This window comes from Bombina bombina, chromosome 4, assembly GCF_027579735.1.
Source record: "Bombina bombina isolate aBomBom1 chromosome 4, aBomBom1.pri, whole genome shotgun sequence".
Lineage (NCBI taxonomy): Eukaryota > Metazoa > Chordata > Amphibia > Anura > Bombinatoridae > Bombina > Bombina bombina.
This window is the reverse complement of record NC_069502.1, coordinates 769,451,209-769,474,641: the sequence shown is the minus strand read 5'-3', so window position 1 is coordinate 769,474,641 and position 23,433 is coordinate 769,451,209. Positions and strand designations below refer to the sequence as shown.

The window sequence follows — 23,433 nt, the reverse complement described above, 5'->3', positions numbered from 1 at the left end:
CTACTCCAGTCTCAGATGCATTGACCTCAAGAATGAAAAGCAGGACAGGGTTAGGATGAGCCAGAACTGGAGCGGCAGCAAAGGCAGTCTTAAGACTATCAAAGGCCTTAATGGCAGTAGGTGACCAATGGAGTGGATCATTCTATTTACGGGTCATGTCTGTGATAGGTTTGACCAAGGAAGAAAAGTTTTGAATAAACTTTCTATAATAATTGGCGAACCCAAAAAACATTGAATAGACCGAAGACCAACTGGGCGAGGCCACTGCAGAACTGCAGACAACTTGTCAGGATCCATGGAGAACCCTGCAACGGAGATAACATAGCCTAGGAAGGTTACTTGAGTCTGATGGAACTCACATTTCTCGAGTTTACAAAACAGGCCATTCTCACATAGTCTCTGAAGAACCCGTGTAACATCAGAACGATGAGCCTTAAGTGTGGCTGAGTGTATGAGGATGTCGTCTAAATACACCATAACACACTGTTGCAACATATCTCGTATGACATCATTAATAAATTCCTGGAAAATAGCAGGAGCATTACATAGGCCAAAGGGCATTACAAGATACTCATAATGCCCGCTCCTGGTGTTAAATGCTGTTTTCCATTCGTGGCCCTCCTTGATCCTAACGAGATTGTACGCTCCTCTCAAATCAAGTTTAGAAAAGACTGTAGCTCCCTTGAGGTGGTCAAAGAGTTCCGTAATGAGCGGAATAGGGTAAGCATTCTTAATGGTAAGACTATTAAGGGTAAGACTATTAAGACCCCTATAATCGATGCATGGTCTTAACTCGCCACACTTTTTCTTCACAAAGAAGAAGTCAGCCCCTGCAGGAGAGCAGGATTTGCAGATGATCCTACGCTACAGAGCATCGGCAACATACTCCTCCATAGCACAATTCTCCGCAATAGACAGAGGGTAAACCCAGCCCCGAGGAGGAATGGCTCCAGGTTGCAGGTCTATGGCACAATCATAAGACCGATGAGGAGGCAACGTACTGGCACGCACTTTGTCAAAAACGTCTAGGAAATCTCGGTACTCCTCTGGCAATTGAGATACCGAAGAAGTGCACAAGACTTTAACTGGTTTCCAAAAACAAGTGGAAATACATTGCGGAGATCACGACAAAATTTCGGACCTGCACCAGTCAAGACTGGGATTGTGCTTTTGGAGCCAGGGATAACCCAGAACAACTGGAAAATGCGGAGAATTTATCACCTGGAACTGGAGGTTTTTTTTATAATGGAGAGCCCCAACAGCCATGGATAACAGAGCAGTTTCATGAGTAACGAGTGTGGGCTGAAGGGGCCTGCTATCAATGGCCTCAATAGCAAGTGCAACGGATCGAGGCAAAACAGGAATGGAGTGCTTTGATACAAAAGCACTGTCAATGAAATAGCCTGCAGCACCGGAGTCAACAAGAGCCTGGGTGACTATGGAGGAGTCCACCCAGGAAAGGACAACTGTGACCAAAGGTTTCTCCTTTAGCAGTTCCGGGGACGAGGATAAACCACCCAAGGTCTGCCCCCAACAGGACCTTAGGTGTGAGTGTTTTTTTCTGGCCGTGTAGGACAAGACTTCAAAAGGTGGCCCTGTAACCCACAATAGAGGCAGAGTCCCTCCCTCCTCCTAAAGGCCCTCTCCGCCACAGAGAGATGCGTGAATCCCATCTGCATCGGCTCAGCAGTACCTGGTGACTCGGGACCAGGAGGCATGGGGGAAGAGGGAGGCATGGGTGGGAACGAACATGTAGGAGACAACGGAACAGGAGGCTTCCGCAAGCGCTCCTTGAAAGAGGGCCTCTCTCTAAGTCTGATGTCAATTAGGATCAAAAAAGACACCAATGCCTCGAGATCTTCTGGTAAATTTCTGGCAGCAACTTCATCTTAAATCACATCAGAGAGCCCATGAAAGAAGGCAGCAACAAGGGCTTCATTGTTCCAACCTACCTCTGCAGCAAGTGTATGGAACTCAATGGCATACTGAGCAACAGATCTTGTACCTTGCTGAATGGACATGAGTCGTTTAGCAGCAGAGGAGAAGCGAGCCGGAACATCAAATACCCTTTGAAAGGAGGCCACAAATTCAGGATAATTTGAAATCACAGGTTTATTAGTCTCCCACAAGGGATTAGACCAGGCAAGAGCTGTCTCAGAGAGTAACGAGATGAGAAATCCCACCTTAGCTCTGTCAGAGGGAAATGCCTGAGGTTCAAAAACCCTCTGCACTGAATAGGATCTCCTCCATATCGCTGAGGTAGAGGTGCAGATCCGGACATGCTCCTGGTAGGACTAGGTGCAGCAGCGGAAACAGGAGCAGCCATAACTTGCGGGACACTTTGGTCCAAATGTGCAGTGCGAATTAGCAGGGTTTGCAGGGCTAGTGCAAATTGATCCAAGCGGTGATCCTGTTCATCCATCCTGGAAATGATTCATGGCCCTTGCGTAATGTCAGGGTGCCAGGTATCAGTGCCAGGAATCAGACTGAGACGAGAAGTGCAAAAATAATCACACCTTTATTAATAGCAAAAAATAATAAAATGTCCACAAGTCAAATAACAAGCAAGGAGTCAAAACGAGAGCTGGTAGTCAGACGAGCCGAGTCAGGAGCCAAAGCGATTAGTTAGACGAGCCGAGTCAGGAGCCAAAGCGACTAGTCAGACAAGCCGGAATCAGGAACAAGGAGAACAGCAGAGTCAGGAACAAGCCAGGGATCAGGAACCAGGAGGGACATCAGAGAGCCAGATAATACAAAGGAACTGGAACTCATAAACAGGTCTGAGACAACGCAAGGGCAAAGCATACTGAACAGAGGCCCTTTAAATAATAAGTGATGACATCACAATTCTGAGACTGCAACCTGTCTCACATGGATGATGTACACCAGTCTGGCCATAAAAGGGCATGCAGGAAATGAGCAGCATCACACACTATGAACCAGAGTCAGCAAGATAGGTGAGTAAAATGGCTGCCAGCAGCACATGGCAAAAAAGCAGGGAAAAAACCCTGACAATATGTGCATATTCTTTTTCAACAAGGGATACCAAGAGAACAAAACACATTTGAAAATAGAAGTACATTTAAAAGTGTCTTAAAATTATATGCTCTATCTGAATCATGCGAGTTTAATTTTGACTTTCCAGATTAAGGCGGTGCTAACTGTTTTGTTAGCACTGTCTTTTATTGCTTTGTGTGTAGAATAAAAATAAACATTCTCTTTACAGTATGAAAAAGAAAATGTGATCCATAATTTGAGGTCTACACCAAAAGTGTTAGGCATCAAGTGAATTATAGCAAACATCTATTATCATTACATTATTATTATATTTACATCTATTATCAAATTTATTCTTCATCTTTTTATCCTTTGCTGAAGGAACAGCATTGCACTACAGGCAGCTAGCTGCACACATCTAGTTAGCCAACCGCAAGAGACAAAGGTGTGCAGGCACCAATCATCAGCAGCTCCCATTAGTGTATTATATGTGCACATTACTTTTCAACAAGGGATAACAGGAGAACGAAACACATTTGAAAATAGAAGTAAATTTAAAAGTGTCTTGAAATTATATGCTCTAGCTGAATCATGCAAGTTTAATTTTGAATTAAAAGATGGTGCTGGGGGGCGTGTCCTAACAGCGACTGTGGACGGTCGCATCTTCTCAGTGCTCCTGCTGATCACCCAACAATCTGCCTGTGGAGGGTACTTTTTACAGAGATACAACAAACAAAAGATCCAGTAATGCTGGTACTGTGAATGAACAGGCATAATCTGCGCTAATATCTGTATTTTTGACGCCGGAACACGAGAGTGGACAATAGAGGCCTGGAGAGGCGGCTCTGGACAGGCAGCGCTACCCCCCCCCCCTTGGTTTACCGAGGGTACTTGTCAGGACTGGTATTATGAAATATAAAATTCTCATACTTACTTAGCCTCTCGGTACTAAAAGAATCTCCCCAGTACTAGACTACCTGAGAACACCAACTATTGCTGTGCAACAAATATGGCTGCCATAATGGAAAAGACATACATAACCCGCATTGATGCTTTTATGGAACGACTGGAACAACGCTTCATGGACCTATTACAAAGAGCTCCTTGGGACTTTTTGACACAACCAAGCATGAAGCTCAGCAACCCAGAGTATGGAGTGAAAGACGAAGCGGTGGCAGTTGTGGATGTGGGAGCCACGGATAAGAGCGCTCCCGTGGTTTCCCCTCCACGAGACAAAAGAGAAATTAAAGTTAGCGCAGGGCCACCGCTCCAGGCTTCATCCCGAAAGCAACTGCCCAAGCAAACTGACAAACCTCAATTGACAGATAAGCAGCAGAGGAGCCCTATCTTTTTCAAGAATCCATTCAGCACGACTCCACCATTTAAACATAGGAATGGCGCCAGAGCTAACGGAGCAACAGCCTCCAGACGCAACAAGAAGCTCAGCACTTTCCCTCAAACAGACCCACAGCTAAGCGGTTACGACACTGAAGCACCCGTCGAACGGGGAGACAAGGGAGACTTACGCCTTGGGATATATAAAGATAACACCCCAGTCTCAACGGAAACGGCTATACCTAAGCCGCTGAATATACCCAGCTATCTCGGCAGCATGGTTCCAAAAAAACTGTTCACAAAACAACACTGTCGGGACCAACTAAAGCCAGAGGAAGGGAACTCAAATAAACACTCTAACATGGATCCTTGCTGGGACTTCCTAAAACCAGCAAATGCTTGACACTGTTATATATATTTCATCACTGTTAACTTAAGTATGGTAATTGTTTTTTTTGTTTTAATAGGCGCTCTTCTTATATAGAGCCTGTACATTTAAAAGATTTTGGAGTATGCTTAGGAATTAGTATTCCTCTACATGTATAATGTCCTGAATCACCTGGTTTCAAGCCCTCCTGTTATTGCATTAAATAGAGTGTAGATAAGCTTTAGAAGTACACGCACACTGATATCTTAAAAGAGGCACAGAAACAGCATCAATACCCTTTTATAATTTTATATGTTTCCTGCGGGGTTTAGGGGGGGCTCCTAGGGGGACATAACCTTACATTTGAAAAAGGGAACTTTATTATGCACCTAGCCTCAGTTCTTGAAAGAAAGTAGATAGCAAAGTGGGTCGCCCGTGCGTGGTCTGCGGCCGGGACCGGGGATGGGAAGCCCAGTATATTCCATAAAAAGGCAATACCAAGAACTTAACTCTAACGGAGGGTTTTTAATTGGGTGCTGTGTGCTTTACATATCAGGGTATGTACCGTATTTTTACGACCAAGAGAGGGAAGTATAACAACATATTAAGAGTATATGTTTACAGCTGCCGAAGACATAAAAAAAAAAAAAAAAAAAAACACGTTCATCCGCTTTGCCAAGTTGCACAAGTTTATAAATGATAGTTGTTTGCCTTTGTGAGAGCTGTACTAATATAGAAACCAGTCCTGACTCCTGCATCCATTTTGTACCTATTAGTTTCTTCATATTTTGTTTATACTTTCATGTGATGCAGTTTTTTCCTATTTAAACTTTTATTTTTGTTTTATGCTGCATATTAACCCCTTTGGTTTTTCTTAAGCTCCAGAACAGATCCAAGAGTGATCTGCATCACTGTTTTTGGGGACTAAAAAAGGAGGATTTTCAATATTGATGCATAACTATAATCAGATATGTTATGTTTAACTGTTCTATTGCATTTGCTATATAAAGTGTATGTATCCCATTTCCTCAATAAAAATATTTAAAAAAAAAAAAAGATGGTGCTAATTATTTTGTTGTCTTTTATTGCTTTGTGTGTAGAATCAAAATAAAACATTCTCTTTACAGTATGGAAAAGAAAATGTGACCGTTTAATTTTTGAGGTGTTAGGCATCAAGTGAATTATAGCAAACAATATACATTGTAAAACCTAAACATTATCAGAGCAATATGAAATAGGTTGCACTATCTAGAATCTAGATAGTGCAACCTATTTCTCATATTGCCCTGATAATATGAAACTTATACGTTTTTCCCCTTTTATTTATGATTTATGCTATCTAGATTCTAGATATCATAAACCATGAATAAAAGGGAGAAAAAAATATAAAGATCAGATTTTCACCTCAAAAAAGCAAAGGGGTGAGGGATCTAAGGAGTGACAAAAAAAACATAATTTATGCTTACCTGATAAATTTATTTCTCTTGTGATGTATCGAGTCCACGGATTCATCCTTACTTGTGGGATATTCTCATACCCTACAGGAAGTGGCAGAGAGAGCACCCACAGCAGAGCTGCCTATATAGCTCCCCCCTTAGCTCCACCCCCCAGTCATTCGACCGAGGGCTAGGAAGAAAAAGGAGAAACTATTGGGTGCAGTGGTGACTGAGAGTTTAAAAATAAAAATATATATGCCTGTCTTAATAAACAGGGCGGGCCGTGGACTCGATACATCACAAGAGAAATAAATTTATCAGGTAAGCATAAATTATGTTTTCTCTTGTAAGATGTATCGAGTCCACGGATTCATCCTTACTTGTGGGATACTAATACCAAAGCTTTAGGACACGGATGAAGAAGGGACAAGACAGGGACCTTAAACGGAAGGCACCACTGCTTGTAGAACCTTTCTCCCAAAAATAGCCCCCGAAGAAGCAAAAGTATCAAATTTGGAAAATTTGGAAAAAGTATGAAGCGAAGACCAAGTCGCTGCATTACAAATCTGTTCAACAGAAGCCTCATTTTAAAAGCCATGTGGAAGCCACAGCTCTAGTAGAATGAGCAGTAATTCTTTCAGGAGGCTGCTGTCCAGCAGTCTCATAGGCCTAACGGATGATGCTTTTCAGCCAAAAGGAAAGAGAGATAGCCGTAGCCCTTTGACCTCTCCTTTTACCAGAATAAACAAAAAAACAATGAAGATGTTTGACGGAAATCTTTAGTTGCTCGTAAGTAGAACTTTAAAGCACGAACCACATCAAGATTGTGCAACAGACGTTCCTTCTTTGAAGAAGGATTAGGACACAGTGAAGGAACAACAATCCCTTGATTGATATTCCTGATAGAACCAACCTTAGGGAGGAACCCAGGTTTGGTACGCAAAATCACCTTATCTGCATGGAAAATAAGATAAGGGGAATCACACTGTAAAGCATATAGCTCAGAAACTCTTCGAGCCGAAGAGATAGCTACTAAAAACAAAACTTTCCAAGATAGAAGCTAATATCCAGGGAATGCATAGGTTCAAATGGAACCCCTTGAAGAACTTTAAGAACTAAATTTAGGCTCCATGGCGGAGCAACAGGTTTAAATACAGGCTTGATTCTGACCAAAGTCTGACTAAATGCTCGAACGTCTGGGACATCTGCCAGACGTCTGTGTAGAAGAATAGACAAAGCAGATATTTGTCCTTATAAGGAACTAGCTGATAATCCCTTCTCCAAACCTTCTTGGAGAAAAGACAATATTGTAGGAATCCTAAACTTACTCTACGAGTAACCTTTGGATTCACACCAATAAAGATTGGGGAAACACATTCCCTGAGACAGGTGGTCCTGAGACAACCACCAGAGAAGAGAATCTCTGGTCTCCTGGTCCAGATGCAGTTGAGGAGACAAATCTGCATAATCCCCATTCCACTGTTTGAGCATGCACAGTTGCAGTGGTCTGAGGTGTAGTCGGGCAAAAGGAACTATGTTCATTGCCGCTACCATGAGTCCGAAGTTTTGATTTTCTGACCTCCGTCAGAAATATTTTCATTTCTACCGAGTCTATCAGAGTCCCTAGGAAGGAAACTCTTATAAGAGCGAAGAGAGCTCTCTTTTTTATGTTCACCGTCCACCCATGAGATTTCAGAAAAGCCAACACAATGTCCGTGTGAGACTTGGATAACTGGAAAGTTGATGCCTGAATTAAGATAAGGCGTCACTGCTATGCCCCGTGGTCGTATAACTCTGTGGTCGTATAACCACCAGAAGGGACCCTAGCACCCTTGTGAATATTCTGTGAATAGGGATGTGTAGATACGCATCCTTTAAGTCCACAGTGGTCATATATTGACCCTCCTGGATCAGAGGTAGAATAGACCGAATAGTCTCCATCTTGAATGATGGGACTTTGAGGAACTTGTTTAGAATTTTGAGATCCAAGATTGAGCTGAAAGTTCCCTCTTTTTTAGAAACCACAAACAGGTTTGAGTAAAATCCTAGCCCCTGTTCCTCTTTTGGGATTGGGCGGATCACCCCCATGGTATGTAGGTCTTCTACACAGCATAAGAACGCCTCTCTCTTTGTCTGGTTTACAGACAATTGAGAAATGTGAAAAGTCCCCCTTGGAAGAGAGCCTTTGAACTCCAGAAAATATCCCTGGGACACAATTTCTAAAGCCCAGGGATCGTGAACATCTCTTGCCCAAGCCTGAGTGAAGAGAGAGAGTCAGCCCCCTACTAGATCCGGTTCTGGATTGGGGACTACCCCTTCATGCTGTCTTAGAGGCAGCTGCAGGCTTCTTGGCCTGTTTACCCTTGTTCCAAGCCTGGTTAGGTCTCCAGACTGACTTGGATTGGGCAAAATTCCCCTCTTGCTTTGCAACAGAGGAAGCTGAAGTGGGACCACTCTTGAAATTCCGAAAGGAAAGAAAATTATTTTGTTTGGTCCTCATCTTATTTGATCTATCCAGAGGGAGGGCATGACCTTTCCCTCCAGTGATGTCTGAAATAATCTCTTTCAGTTCAGGCCCAAATAGGGTCTTTCCCTTAAAAGGGATGTCCAAAAGCTTTGTTTTAGATGATACATCAGCAGACCAGGATTTAAGCCATAACGCCCTGCGTGCTAAAATAGCAAAACCTGAATTCTTTGCCGCTAATTTAGCCAGTTGAAAAGTGGCATCTGTAATAAAAAAAATTAGCCAATTTAAGGGCCTTAATTCTGTCCGAAATTTCTTCTAATGGAGTCTCCATCTGAAGAGCCTCTTCTAGAGCCTCAAACTAGAAAGCAGCTGCAGTAGTTGCAGGAACAATGCACACAATAGGTTGAAGAAGAAAACCTTGATGAACAAAAATTTTCTTCAGGAGACCCACTAATTTTTTATCTATAGGATCTTAGAAAAAACAACTGACTTCAATAGGTATAGTTGTATGCTTAGACAGAGTAGAAATAGCTCCCTCCACCTTAGGAACTGTCTGCCACGAGTCCCGCATGGTGTCAGATATGGGAAACATTTTCTTAAAAACAGGAGGGGGAATAAATGGAATACCTGGTCTATCCCACTCAGTAGCAATAATATTCACAATCCTCTTAGGGACTGGAAAAAAAGTATCAGTGTAAACAGGAACCTCTAAGTATTTATCCATCTTACACAATTTCTCTGGGACCACTATAAGGTCACAATTATCTAGAGCCGCTAATACCTCCCTGAGCAATAAGCAGAGGTGTTCAAGCTTATATTTAAAGGCCGTCATATCAGAATCTGTCTGAGGAAGCGTCTTTCCTGAATCAGAAATTTCTCCCTCAGCTAACAAATCCCTCACCTCTACCTCAGAGCATTGTGACAGCATATCAGATACTAAAGCGTCAGACTGCTCAGCATTTTTCCTTAACCCAGAGCTGTCCCGCTTTCCTTGTAAACCAGGCAGTTAGGATAAAACCTCTGTGAGGGTTGTATTCATAACTGTGGCCATGTCTTGTAAAATAAATAAATTTGACGCACTAGAGGTGCTTGGCGTCACTTGTGCGGGCATTACTGGTTGTGACACTTGGGGAGAGCTAGATGGCGAACCCTCATTTACTTCTGACTGAGAATCATCTATTGCTCTATTTTTAAGTGCTAATATATGTTCTTTATAGTTTATAGACATATAAGTACAATTGGGACACATTCTAAGAGGGGGTACCACAATGGCTTCCAAACATATTGAACAAGGATCTTCCTTGGTGTCAGACATGTTAAACAGGCTAGTAATGTAACAATCAAGCTTGGAAAACACTGTAATCAAAGTAAATAACACTAAAACGGTACTGTGCCTTTAAGAGAAAAAAAGCTGCACAAATTCTGCAAAACAGTGTAAAAAAGCAGTAAACATAACGAAATTTTTACAGTAGTATCATATAGCCTTAGTAACTTTGCACAGCTATGCAAATAAACAATTAACCCCTTAATGGCAAAACCGGATTGAAAAAACATCAAAACTGGTAAAAAAAACTTTCAACACCTTGCCACAGCTCTGCTGTGGCTCCTACCTGCCCTTCAGAACAATTTGTGGAGAAAAAAAACTTCTTTTACAGCCCTCAAACACGGCAGGAACCTCTGGAGAAACAGTTAGAAGTCTCAGAGGAAAAGAAACTGCGCAACTGAGGCGCGAAAATAGGCCCCTCCCACCTCACTCGAGTTTTGAGGCCTAACAGAAAAACACCAGAGTGTCTCTTAATTAACCATGTGGGTTAAAAAACCCAAAAACAAGCCATAATGACCCCTTTAGTCCCTTCAAAAAAACGTTATAATTGCATCATTTACTGAATAAACAAAAATGTTTTTACCAGTGTCACCAGTAACTAATGAGCCCTTCATGCAAGCTGAAATTCCTATCCAAATGTCTGAATACAGCTTACCCTTCCCTTATGGGGATATTGCCAGCCTTTCTAGAAATAACATAGTCTGTCTAGAAAAAAATAGACTGAACATACCTTAATGCAGTTTAGCCTGCAAACTGTTCCCCCAACTGAAATTTTCCTGTACTCTTCAGCCCTTGTGAGAACAGCAGTGGATCTTAGTTACAAAATGCTAAGATCATCATCCTCCTTGCAGAAATCTTCATCCCTTTTCTGCCAGAGAGTAAATAGTACACACCGGTACCATTTAAAATAAACTTTTGCTTGAGAAAATAAAAACCTAACATTTTTGTCACCACACTCCTCTTGCCCTTCCTAGCAGTTAAGCAGGCAGAGAGAATGACTGGGGGTGGAGCTAAGGGGGGAGCTATATAGACAGCTCTGCTGTGGGTGCTCTCTCTAAAATGGAGAGAATTGGACCGAGCGCTACAGTGGGGCCTTAAGCTTACTAACAGTTAGCCTCCTAGTAGGCTGATAATAGTACTAATACGAAAAGGTGAGAGTAAGCGCTAAAAGAGCTTAAAAGGCTAACGAACTTGTGGCTAAATCTTACAGGAAGTGGCTCTCTCTGCCACTTCCTGTAGGGGAGTTGAATATCCCACAAGTAAGGATGAATCCGTGGACTCGATACATCTTACAAGAGAAATATATATATGGTTGGACTTATGTGGTTATACAGAAAAAAATAAATCTTATATATATATATATATATATATATATACTGTATATATATATATGTGTGTGTTCCTTATCGGGCTCAATTAAACACACATATATATATATATACCTATATGCGTTCATAAGCAAAGGTCAAACAATTTTAAATTAGATGATATGAGAAACATACTAAATACAAAATACCATTGGTTTTCCAAAACAAGTTTATTTTATTTTTTAAAGTTTCCTTCTTCATGTTATACATTGCTGTACATAGTGTAAACTTTATAGTATCACTTGTTTCTTATTGTTAGAAAATGTTTCTGAGCACCTTTTACTTTTTAACAGTTTTATTTACAGAAATATCTGCAAAATGACACATTGAATGAAAGTTTATTTTAACAAAAAAAAATAGAAATTATCTGTAATGTATTTTTTTTTATCATGAAAAATATCAAAGAAAGACTCTATTCGATATGAAGGTTTTGCTGTGTTGTGATACAGAAAGGTTTACTACAGTATTTTATTCTGATACATCATTAATTGGAACAGTGATGTCTGAGCATTTAACAAACATTTCAAAGTATATTAAAATGTCCCTGACAAAAAAGTACTATAATTTCATAATATAGAACTTTGCAAAATACAGTTAAAAAATATAATATATTATAGCTCATATAAAACCCCATTTTGCCTATTGTACTTTGTATGTGTATTTTCATTGTGACTGTTTTTTTTTTTTTTTGTTTTTTTTTTAAATTCTGGGGGCCAAATTTAGAGATATATAGCTAATAAAAAAAACTGTACTGCAATTAATATGGGTCATATAACACCTGCAGTAATTTATTTGTAATAACAAATCATTAGAAAAAAATATTTTTCTTTGAAATGGGTGTTCCAAACACAAATTTATGTAGAAAATTTAGTTTTTCTATAAAAGAATGTACACAATTCTTGTAAAAGTATTTGTGTCAATTATGTTTTGTTTTGTTTTTTTCTTTTATGAAGGCTTATTAAGTGAATATCAAAATATTATGATTACTGCCTTTTTAGGGTTAAAAATATGTAGCTTTTTTAAGGGTAGAAAAATAATGAAATACAAAGTAAACAATTCAACATTAAAGTTTAAGACATTTATGAAATTCAAACCACAGGTATGATCATGCTTTTTATAAGGCATTTATTGCACCAATACTGACCCAAAGGAAATACTTATAAATGATTAAACTTTGTTTCAATTATGATTCAATCATGTTTGAAAAGAAAGTCAATGATATGTAATAAGATATCATATGGCACTGCAGCATCATAACATGTCCGGCGTTAGGGCATATGAATTTTACCTACGCCCTCAGACCACCTCCATGTTGTGTACTTAAGAGGTTTGAAGGAATGTATCACTGGGAAACAATACTTTAATTTCTTTCTATACAATCAACTCCTATAGACTCTGTAGGGCACATACAAGATCGTCCACCAGGTGTTGCCAAGCACAGGTGTGAGCAGCCTCCATTGTTAGCCACACAGTAGTTCTGTCCTGTGAAATAAACAATAGAAAAACTTTAGAATAAACTGCCAATTATAAGAAAAACAAAATATAAAAATTATATTTTCCTTATCAATTAAACAGTCACGTTTTTGGATGCAAAACTCTTTTAATCATCAGAGATAAAGGGACAATGCAGTTAATTTTAATGATTCAGATAGAACTACAATTTAAAGCTAAACTTCTAATTTACTTGTGTTCTCTAATGTTCCAGTTTATCTTGGTACCTTTTCTTTAAACGTAGCTCTCTTCCAGGACAGATAGGCTCAGGAGCATGATTATAAGTGTGTCTTGAGTGCTATATGTATAAATTATTACAAACATTGTTACAAACACTGCTGCCTTATAGTAATATATGCACACTCCTGAGCCTACCTTAGAGTATTTATGAGTTTTGTTAAAATCTATAATATAGGGGTTGATGCTAATATTTCCATTGGTGTTTATTGGCTCCTGATATTTTGCCATCAGAGTGATCACAATCTAAAAGATAAGACCGTTTTCAAATTGAAAAATTAGTGCATCGGATATGAGCAGATATCGGAAAATTCACCCATAGGATGCATATACAACGCTGACATAAGCAATCAAAATCCATCTAACAACAAAATGCACACAGCAAATTCAACAGCAAAAAGGTTTTGATAAAGAGCAAAACTGATCTTTTCGACATGTTAGCAAGTATTCTAAGACATCTACAAAACACTCTGAAATGGCCACAGTTTTATATATATATATATATATATATATATATATATATATATATATATATATATATATATATATATATATATATATATATATATACACATACATATACACATATATATATCTATACTATATTTGCAGTTGTAATGCGTCCATCGCCAGTTGCACACACATCCTCAAAGGACTGTTGGCAGCCAAAAGAATCCACCTGGATGCAGCGAAGTGGATTCCGAGAATAGCAGGGTAGGCCATTTTTGGAAATTATCTGGATGCAGCGTAGGCAAATGAAGCATAAAAAAAAAAACACGCACGAAACAACGAAAAAACACGTAACCGCCCGCAAGAAATAAAAAAAAAACCTTACCGTCCGCACGAAGTATAACAAAAAAAAAACTAAACTTTCGCACAAAGTATTAACAAACACCGAAACCGCCAACATTGCAAAACAATAAAGTAATTAACCCCTAATCAGCAAATAACATAATTAAAAAAATAACTCCTAAACCGCCAACCCCCCCACATCCCAATAAACCTAATTAACCTATTAACCCCTAAACCGACAAACCCCCACATCACAATAAACCTAATTAACCTAGTAACCCCTAAACTGACAAACCCCCACATCGCAATAAACTTAATAAACCTATTAGCCCCTAAACCGCCAAACCCCCACATTGCAATAAACCTAATTAACCTATTAACTCCTAAACCGCCAACCCCCACAACGAAAATAACTAATTTAATTACTATGCCCCCTAACCTAACACCCCATAAATTAACCCCAATACTAAGTTACACTTAAAATAATAAAACCTAACATTAAATTACAAAAAAATTAATCTAAAATTATAAAAAATAAAAAAATTAAACCTAATCCCTATGAAAATATAAAAGCCCCCACCAAAATAAAAACACCCCCTAATCGAAACTACCAATAGCCCTTAAAAGGGTCTTTTGTAGGGCATTGCCCTAAGTTAAACAGCTCTTTTACCTTTAAAAAATACTAAGTCCCCCTAACAGTAAAAACCCCCACCCACCAAACCCCCCAAAATAAAAAAACTACCACTAAAAAAACCTAAACTACCCATTGCCCCTAAAGGGGCATTTGTATGGACATTGCCCTTAAAAGGGCAATCAGCTCTTTTCCAGCCCATTAAATCCCTAATCTTTGAAAATAAAAAAAAACAAAATAAAAAAAAATCCTAAAACTAAGTCCCAAATAGGTACTCATCATTCCTGAAGTCCGGCTGAGAAGGTCTTCTTCCAGGCGCCTCCATCATCTTCTAGCTTCATCCGGAGCAAAGGCGGCGCAGAGCGGAGGTGTGGAGCTGGCTTCCTCGATGCGTGGATCATCAGCGGCGGTCCTCAACGGCGGCGGTCCTCGGCGGCATGGAGGCTCCTTTTCATGCGATCGTCCGTCGCACACTGAAGATTGAATACAAGGTACCCCATATTTATTGGGGTACCTTGCATTCCTATTGGCTGAAATTTTGAAATCAGCCAATAGAATGAGAGCTACTGAAATCTTATTGGCTGATTTGAACAGCCAATAGGATTTCAGTAGCTCTTATCCTATTGGCTGATTTAAAAATTTCAGTCAATAGCAATGAAAGGTTCCCCAAATTGAATGCGGTACCTTGCATTCAATCTTCAGTGTACGATGGACATCGAATGAAGAGGAGCCTCCACACCACAGAGAAACGCCACCATCGAGGACCGCCGACACTGAGGACCGTGGCTGAGGATCAACACATTCGGGGAAGCCAGCTACGCATCTCTGCTCCGCGCCGCCTTCTATCCGGATGAATATAGAAGATGATGGATCCCCCTAGAAGAAGACCTCCGCCAAACTTCAGGAATGAAGAGTACCTATTTGGGGCTTAGTCTTAGGCTTTTTTTTAGATTAGGGTTTTTTGGGCTGGAAAAGAGCTGATTGCCCTTTTAAGGGCAGTAAAAGAGCTGAATGCCCTTTTAAGGGCAATGCCCATACAAATGCCCCTTTAGGGGCAATGGGTAGTTTAGTTTTTTTTTAGTGTTAGGTTTTTTATTTTTGGGGGTTTGGTGTGTGGGAGGTTTTACTGTTAGGGGGTAATTGGTAATTTGTTTAGGTAAAACAGAATTTATGTTTACCTGATAAATTACTTTCTCCAACGGTGTGTCCGGTCCACGGCGTCATCCTTACTTGTGGGGATATTCTCCTCCCCAACAGGAAATGGCAAAGAGCCCAGCAAAGCTGGTCACATGATCCCTCCTAGGCTCCGCCTACCCCAGTCATTCGACCGACGTTAAGGAGGAATATTTGCATAGGAGAAACCATATGTTACCGTGGTGACTGTAGTTAAAGAAAATAAATTATCAGACCTGATTAAAAAAACCAGGGCGGGCCGTGGACCGGACACACCGTTGGAGAAAGTAATTTATCAGGTAAACATAAATTCTGTTTTCTCCAACATAGGTGTGTCCGGTCCACGGCGTCATCCTTACTTGTGGGAACCAATACCAAAGCTTTAGGACACGGATGAAGGGAGGGAGCAAATCAGGTCACCTAAATGGAAGGCACCACGGCTTGCAAAACCTTTCTCCCAAAAATAGCCTCAGAAGAAGCAAAAGTATCAAATTTGTAAAAATTTAGAAAAAGTGTGCAGTGAAGACCAAGTCACTGCCTTACATATCTGATCAACAGAAGCCTCATTCTTGAAGGCCCATGTGGAAGCCACAGCCCTAGTGGAGTGAGCTGTGATTCTTTCAGGAGGCTGCCGTCCGGCAGTCTCATAAGCCAATCGGATAATGCTTTTAATCCAGAAGGAGAGAGAGGTAGAAGTTGCTTTTTGACCTCTCCGTTTACCAGAATAAACAACAAACAAAGACAAAGTTTGTCTGAAATCCTTAGTAGCTGCTAAGTAAAATTTGAGAGCACGAACTACATCCAAGTTGTGCAACAAACGTTCCTTCTTTGAAACTGGATTAGGACACAAAGAAGGCACAACTATCTCCTGGTTAATGTTTTTGTTAGAAACAACTTTTGGAAGAAAACCAGGAATAGTACGCAAAACCACCTTATCTGCATGGAACACCAGATAAGGAGAAGAACACTGCAGAGCAGATAATTCTGAAACTCTTCTAGCAGAAGAAATTGCAACCAAAAACAAAACTTTCCAAGATAATAACTTAATATCAACGGAATGTAAGGGTTCAAACGGAACCCCCTAAAGAACTGAAAGAACTAGGTTGAGACTCCAAGGAGGAGTCAAAATTTTGTAAACAGGCTTGATTCTAACCAGAGCCTGAACAAAGGCTAGAACATCTGGCACAGCTGCCAGCTTTTTGTGAAGTAACACAGACAAGGCAGAAATCTGTCCCATCAAGGAACTTGCAGATAATCCTTTTTCCAATCCTTCTCGAAGGAAGGATAGACTCTTAGGAATCTTAACCTTGTCCCAAGGGAATCCTGCAGATTCACACCAACAGATATACCAAATTATGTGGTAATTTTTCTGAGAACCCTCGCTTTGATAAGATCAAGCGTTCAATCTCCAAGCAGTCAGCTGGAGTGGGTCGAACGGACCTAGAACAAGAAGGTCTCGCCTCAAAGGTAGCTTCCATGGTGGAGCCGATGACATATTCACCAGATCTGCATACCAAGTCCTGCGTGGCCACGCAGGAGCTATCAAAATCACCGACGCCCTCTCCTGATTGATCCTGGCTACCAGCCTGGGGATGAGAGGAAACGGCGGGAACACATAAGCTAGTTTGAAGGTCCAAGGTGCTACTAGTGCATCCACTAGAGCCGCCTTGGGATCCCTGGATCTGTACCCGTAGTAAGGAACTCTGAAGTTCTGACGAGAGGCCATCAGATCCATGTCTGGAATGCCCCACGGTTGAGTGACTTGGGCAAAGATTTCCGGATGGAGTTCCCACTCCCCCGGATGCAATGTCTGACGACTCAGAAAATCCGCTTCCCAATTTTCCACTCCTGGGATGTGGATAGCAGACAGGTGGCAGGAGTGAGACTCCGCCCATAGAATGATTTTGGTCACTTCTTCCATCGCTAGGGAACTCCTCGTTCCCCCCTGATGGTTGATGTATGAACTTGGCCCTCGCTAGCTGAGGCCAAGCTTTGAGAGCATTGAATATCGCTCTCAGTTCCAGAATATTTATCGGTAGAAGAGATTCTACCCGAGACCAAAGACCCTGAGCTTTCAGGGATCCCCAGACCGCGCCCCAGCCCATCAGACTGGCGTCGGTCGTGACAATGACCCACTCTGGTCTGCGGAAGGTCATCCCTTGTGACAGGTTTTCCAGGGACAGCCACCAACGGAATGAGTCTCTGGTCCTCTGATTTACTTGTATCTTCGGAGACAAGTCTGAATAGTCCCCATTCCACTGACTGAGCATGAACAGTTGTAATGGTCTTAGATGAATGCGCACAAAAGGAACTATGTCCATTGCCGCTACCATCAAACCTATCACTTCCATGCACTGCGCTATGGAAGGAAGAGGAACGGAACGAAGTATCCGACAAGAGTCTAGAAGTTTTGTTTTTCTGGCTTCTGTCAGAAAAATCCTCATTTCTAAGGAGTCTATTATAGTTCCCAAGAAGGGAACCCTCGTTGACGGAGATAGAGAACTCTTTTCCACGTTCACTTTCCATCCGTGAGATCTGAGAAAGGCCAGGACAATGTCCGTGTGAGCCTTTACTTGAGGAAGGGACGACGCTCGAATCAGAATGTCGTCCAAGTAAGGTACTACAGCAATGCCCCTTGGTCTTAGCACCGCCAGAAGGGACCCTAGTACCTATGAGAAAATCCTAGGAGCAGTGGCTAATCCGAAAGAAAACGCCACGAACTGGAAATGCTTGTCCAGGAATTCAAACCTTAGGAACCGATGATGTTCCTTGTGGATAGGAATATGTAGATACGCATCCTTAAAATCCACCTTGGTCATGAATTGACCTTCCTGGATGGAAGGAAGGAGTGTTCGAATGGTTTCCATCTTGAACGATGGAACCTTGAGAAACTTGTTCAAGATCTTGAGATCTAAGATTGGTCTGAACGTTCCCTCTTTTTTGGGAACTATGAACAGATTGGAGTAGAACCCCATCCCTTGTTCTCCTAATGGAACAGGATGAATCACTCCCATTTTTAGCAGGTCTTCTACCCAATGTAAGAATGCCTGTCTTCTTATGTGATCTGAAGACAACTGAGACCTGTGGAACCTCCCCCTTGGAGGAAGCCCCTTGAACTCCAGAGAATAACCTTGGGAGACTATTTCTAGCGCCCAAGGATCCAGAACATCTCTTGCCCCAGCCTGAGCGAAGAGAGAGAGTCTGCCCCCCACCAGATCCGGTCCCGGATCGGGGGCCCGCATTTCATGCTGTCTTGGTAGCAGTGGCAGGTTTCCTGGCCTGCTTTCCTTCGTTCCAGCCTTGCATAGGTCTCCAGGCTGGATTGGCTTGAGAAGTATTACCTTCCTGCTTAGAGGACGTAGCCCTTGGGGCCGATCCGTTTCTGCGAAAGGGACGAAACTTAGGTTTATTTTTGGTCTTGAAAAGACCTATCCTGAGGAAGGGCGTGGCCCTTGCCCCCAGTGATATCAGAGATAATCTCTTTCAAGTCAGGGCCAAAGAGTGTTTTCCCCTTGAAAGGAATGTCAAGCAATTTGTTCTTGGAAGACGCATCCGCTGCCCAAGATTTTAACCAAAGCGCTCTGCGCCACAATAGCAAACCCAGAATTTTTTCGCAGATTGCAAGGTGGCGTCTAGGGTGAAAGAATTAGCCAATATAAGAGCACGAATTCTGTCCATAATCTCCTCATAAGAAGAAGAATTACTAATAATCGCCTTTCCTAGCTCATCAAACTAGAAACACGCGGCTGCAGTGACAGGGACAATGCATGCAATTGGTTGTAGAAGGGAACCTTGCTGAACAAACATCTTTAGCAGACCTTCTAATTTTTTATCCATAGGATCTTGGAAAGCACAACTATCTTCTATGGGTATAGTGGCGCGCTTGTGTAGAGTAGAAACCGCCCCCTCGACCTTGGGGACTGTCTGCCATCAGTCCTTTCTGGGGTCGACTATAGGAAAACAATTTTATAAATATGGGGGGAGGTACTAAAGGTATACCGGGCCTGTCCCATTCTTTACTAACAATGTACGCCACCCGCTTGGATATAGGAAAAGCTTTGGGGGGCCCCGGGGCCTCTAAGAACTTTTCCATTTTACATAGTGGTTCTGGAATGACCAGATAATCACAATCATCCAAATTGGATAACACCTCCTTAAGCAGAGCGCGGAGATGTTCCAACTTAAATTTAAAAGTAATCACATCAGGTTCAGCTTGTTGAGAAATGTTTCCTGAATCTGAAATTTCTCCCTCAGACAAAACCTCCCTGGCCCCCTCAGACTGGTGTAGGGGCCCTTCAGAAACCATATCATCAGCGTTCTCATGCTCTACAGAATTTTCTAAAACAGAGCAGTCGCGCTTTCACTGATAAGTGGGCATATTGGCTAAAATGTTTTTGATAGAATTATCCATTACAGCCGTTAAATGTTGCATAGTAAGGAGTATTGGCGCACTAGATGTACTAGGGGCCTCCTGTATGGGCAAGACTGGTGTAGACGAAGGAGGGGATGATGCAGTACCATGCTTACTCCCCTCACTTGAGGAATCATCTTGGGCATCATTTTTACTAAATTTTTTTATGACATAAAATACATATAGTTAAATGAGAAGGAACCTTGGTTTCCCCACAGTCAGAACACAATCTATCTGGTAGTTCAGACATGTTAAACAGGCATAAACTTGATAACAAAGCACAAAAAACGTTTTAAAATAAAACCGTTACTGTCACTTTAAATTTTAAACTAAACACACTTTATTACTGCAATTGCGAAAAAGTATGAAGGAATTGTTCAAAATTCACCAAAATTTCACCACAGTGTCTTAAAGCCTTAAAAGTATTGCACGCCAAATTTGGAAGCTTTAACCCTTAAAATAACGGAACCGGAGCCGTTTTTATATTTAACCCCTTTACAGTCCCTGGAATCTGCTTTGCTGAGACCCAACCAAGCCCAAAGGGGAATACGATACCAAATGATGCCTTCAGAAAGACTTTTCTATGTATCAGAGCTCCACACACATGCAGCTGCATGCCATGCTGTCCTCAAAAACAAGTGCGCCATACCGGCGCGAAAATGAGGCTCTGACTATGATTAGGGAAAGCCCCTAAAGAATAAGGTGTCAAAAACAGTGCCTGCCGATATAATCATATCAAAATACCCAGAATAAATGATTCCTCAAGGCTAAATATGTGTTAATAATGAATCGATTTAGCCCAGAAAAAGTCTACAGTCTTAATAAGCCCTTGTGAAGCCCTTATTTACTATCTTAATAAACATGGCTTACCGGATCCCATAGGGAAAATGACAGCTTCCAGCATTACATCGTCTTGTTAGAATGTGTCATACCTCAAGCAGTAAGAGACTGCACACTGTTCCCCCAACTGAAGTTAATTGCTCTCAACAGTCCTGTGTGGAACAGCCATGGATTTTAGTTACGGTGCTAAAATCATTTTCCTCATACAAACAGAAATCTTCATCTCTTTTCTGTTTCTGAGTAAATAGTACATACCAGCACTATTTTAAAATAACAAACTCTTGATTGAATAATAAAAACTACAGTTAAACACTAAAAAACTCTAAGCCATCTCCGTGGAGATGTTGCCTGTACAACGGCAAAGAGAATGACTGGGGTAGGCGGAGCCTAGGAGGGATCATGTGACCAGCTTTGCTGGGCTCTTTGCCATTTCCTGTTGGGGAGGAGAATATCCCCACAAGTAAGGATGACGCCGTGGACCGGACACACCTATGTTGGAGAAAAACATAATTTATGCTTACCTGATAAATTCCTTTCTTCTGTTGTGCGATCAGTCCACGGGTCATCATTACTTCTGGGATATAACTCCTCCCCAACAGGAAATGCAAGAGGATTCACCCAGCAGAGCTGATATAGCTCCTCCCCTCTACGTCAGTCCCAGTCATTCGACCAAGAATCAACGAGAAAGGAGTAACCAAGGGTGAAGTGGTGACTGGAGTATAATTTAAAAGATATTTACCTGCCTTAAAAAAAACAGGGCGGGCCGTGGACTGATCGCACAACAGAAGAAAGGAATTTATCAGGTAAGCATAAATTATGTTTTCTTCTGTTATGTGCGATCAGTCCACGGGTCATCATTACTTCTGGGATACCAATACCAAAGCAAAAGTACACGGATGACGGGAGGGATAGGCAGGCTCATTATACAGAAGGAACCACTGCCTGAAGAACCTTTCTCCCAAAAATAGCCTCCGAAGAAGCAAAAGTGTCAAATTTGTAAAATTTGGAAAAAGTATGAAGCGAAGACCAAGTTGCAGCCTTGCAAATCTGTTCAACAGAGGCCTCATTCTTAAAGGCCCAAGTGGAAGCCACAGCTCTAGTGGAGTGAGCTGTAATTCTTTCAGGAGGCTGCTGTCCAGCAGTCTCATAGGCTAAACGTATTATGCTACGAAGCCAGAAAGAGAGAGAGGTAGCAGAAGCTTTTTGACCTCTCCTCTGTCCAGAATAAACGACAAACAGGGAAGAAGTTTGGCGAAAATTTTTAGTTGCCTGCAAGTAGAACTTGAGGGCACGAACTACATCCAGATTGTGTAGAAGACGTTCCTTCTTTGAAGAAGGATTTGGACACAAGGATGGAACAACAATCTCTTGATTGATATTCCTGTTAGTAACTACCTTAGGTAAGAACCCAGGTTTAGTACGCAGAACTACCTTATCTGAGTGAAAAATCAGATAAGGAGAATCACAATGTAATGCTGATAACTCAGAGACTCTTCGAGCCGAGGAAATAGCCATTAAAAACAGAACTTTCCAAGATAACAATTTTATATCAATGGAATGAAGGGGTTCAAATGGAACACCTTGTAAAACGTTAAGAACTAAGTTTAAACTCCATGGCGGAGCAACGGCTTTAAACACAGGCTTGATCCTAGCTAAAGCTTGACAAAAGGCCTGGACGTCTGGATTTTCTGACAGACGCCTGTGTAACAAGATGGACAGAGCTGAAATCTGTCCCTTTAATGAACTAGCCGATAAACCCTTTTCTAAACCTTCTTGTAGAAAAGACAATATCCTAGGGATCCTAACCTTACTCCAGGAGTAACGTTTGGATTCGCACCAGTATAGGTATTTGCGCCATATTTTATGGTAAATTTTTCTGGTAACAGGCTTCCTAGCCTGGATCAGGGTATCAATAACCGACTCAGAAAAACCACGCTTTGATAAAATCAAGCGTTCAATTTCCAAGCAGTCAGTTTCAGAGAAGTTAGATTTTGATGTTTGAATGGACCCTGTATCAGAAGGTCCTGTCTCAGAGGTAGAGACCAAGGTGGACAGGATGACATGTCCACTAGATCTGCATACCAAGTCCTGCGTGGCCATGCAGGCGCTATTAGAATCACAGATGCTCTCTCTTGTTTGATTTTCGCAATCAATCGAGGAAGCAGCGGGAAGGGTGGAAACACATAAGCCATCCCGAAGTTCCAAGGTGCTGTCAAAGCATCTATCAGAACCGCTCCCGGATCCCTGGATCTGGACCCGTAGTGAGGAAGTTTGGCGTTCTGGCGAGACGCCATGAGATCTATCTCTGGTTTGCCCCAACGTCGAAGTATTTGGGCAAAAATCTCCGGATGAAGTTCCCACTCTCCCGGATGAAAAGTCTGGCGACTCAAGAAATCCGCCTCCCAGTTCTCCACTCCCGGGATGTGGATTGCTGACAGGTGGCAAGAGTGAGACTCTGCCCAGCGAATTATCTTTGATACTTCCATCATTGCTAGGGAGCTTCTTGTCCCTCCCTGATGGTTGATGTAAGCTACAGTCGTGATATTGTCCGACTGAATCCTGATG

The 23,433-nt window shown here is 41.6% G+C and overlaps 1 protein-coding gene across 1 annotated transcript in view; it reads right to left on the bottom strand.

Annotated features, from left to right (window-relative positions):
• Positions 1-11,444: 11,444 nt before the first annotated feature.
• Positions 11,445-23,433, bottom strand: part of NID1 (nidogen 1) — a 274,670-nt gene continuing 262,681 nt past the window's right edge. Inside the window, exon 20 of the mRNA XM_053711101.1 lies at positions 11,445-12,775. Within this exon, the coding sequence (XP_053567076.1) occupies positions 12,654-12,775 (122 nt within the window). The 3' untranslated portion in view covers positions 11,445-12,653. The remainder of the gene's footprint in view (positions 12,776-23,433) is intronic.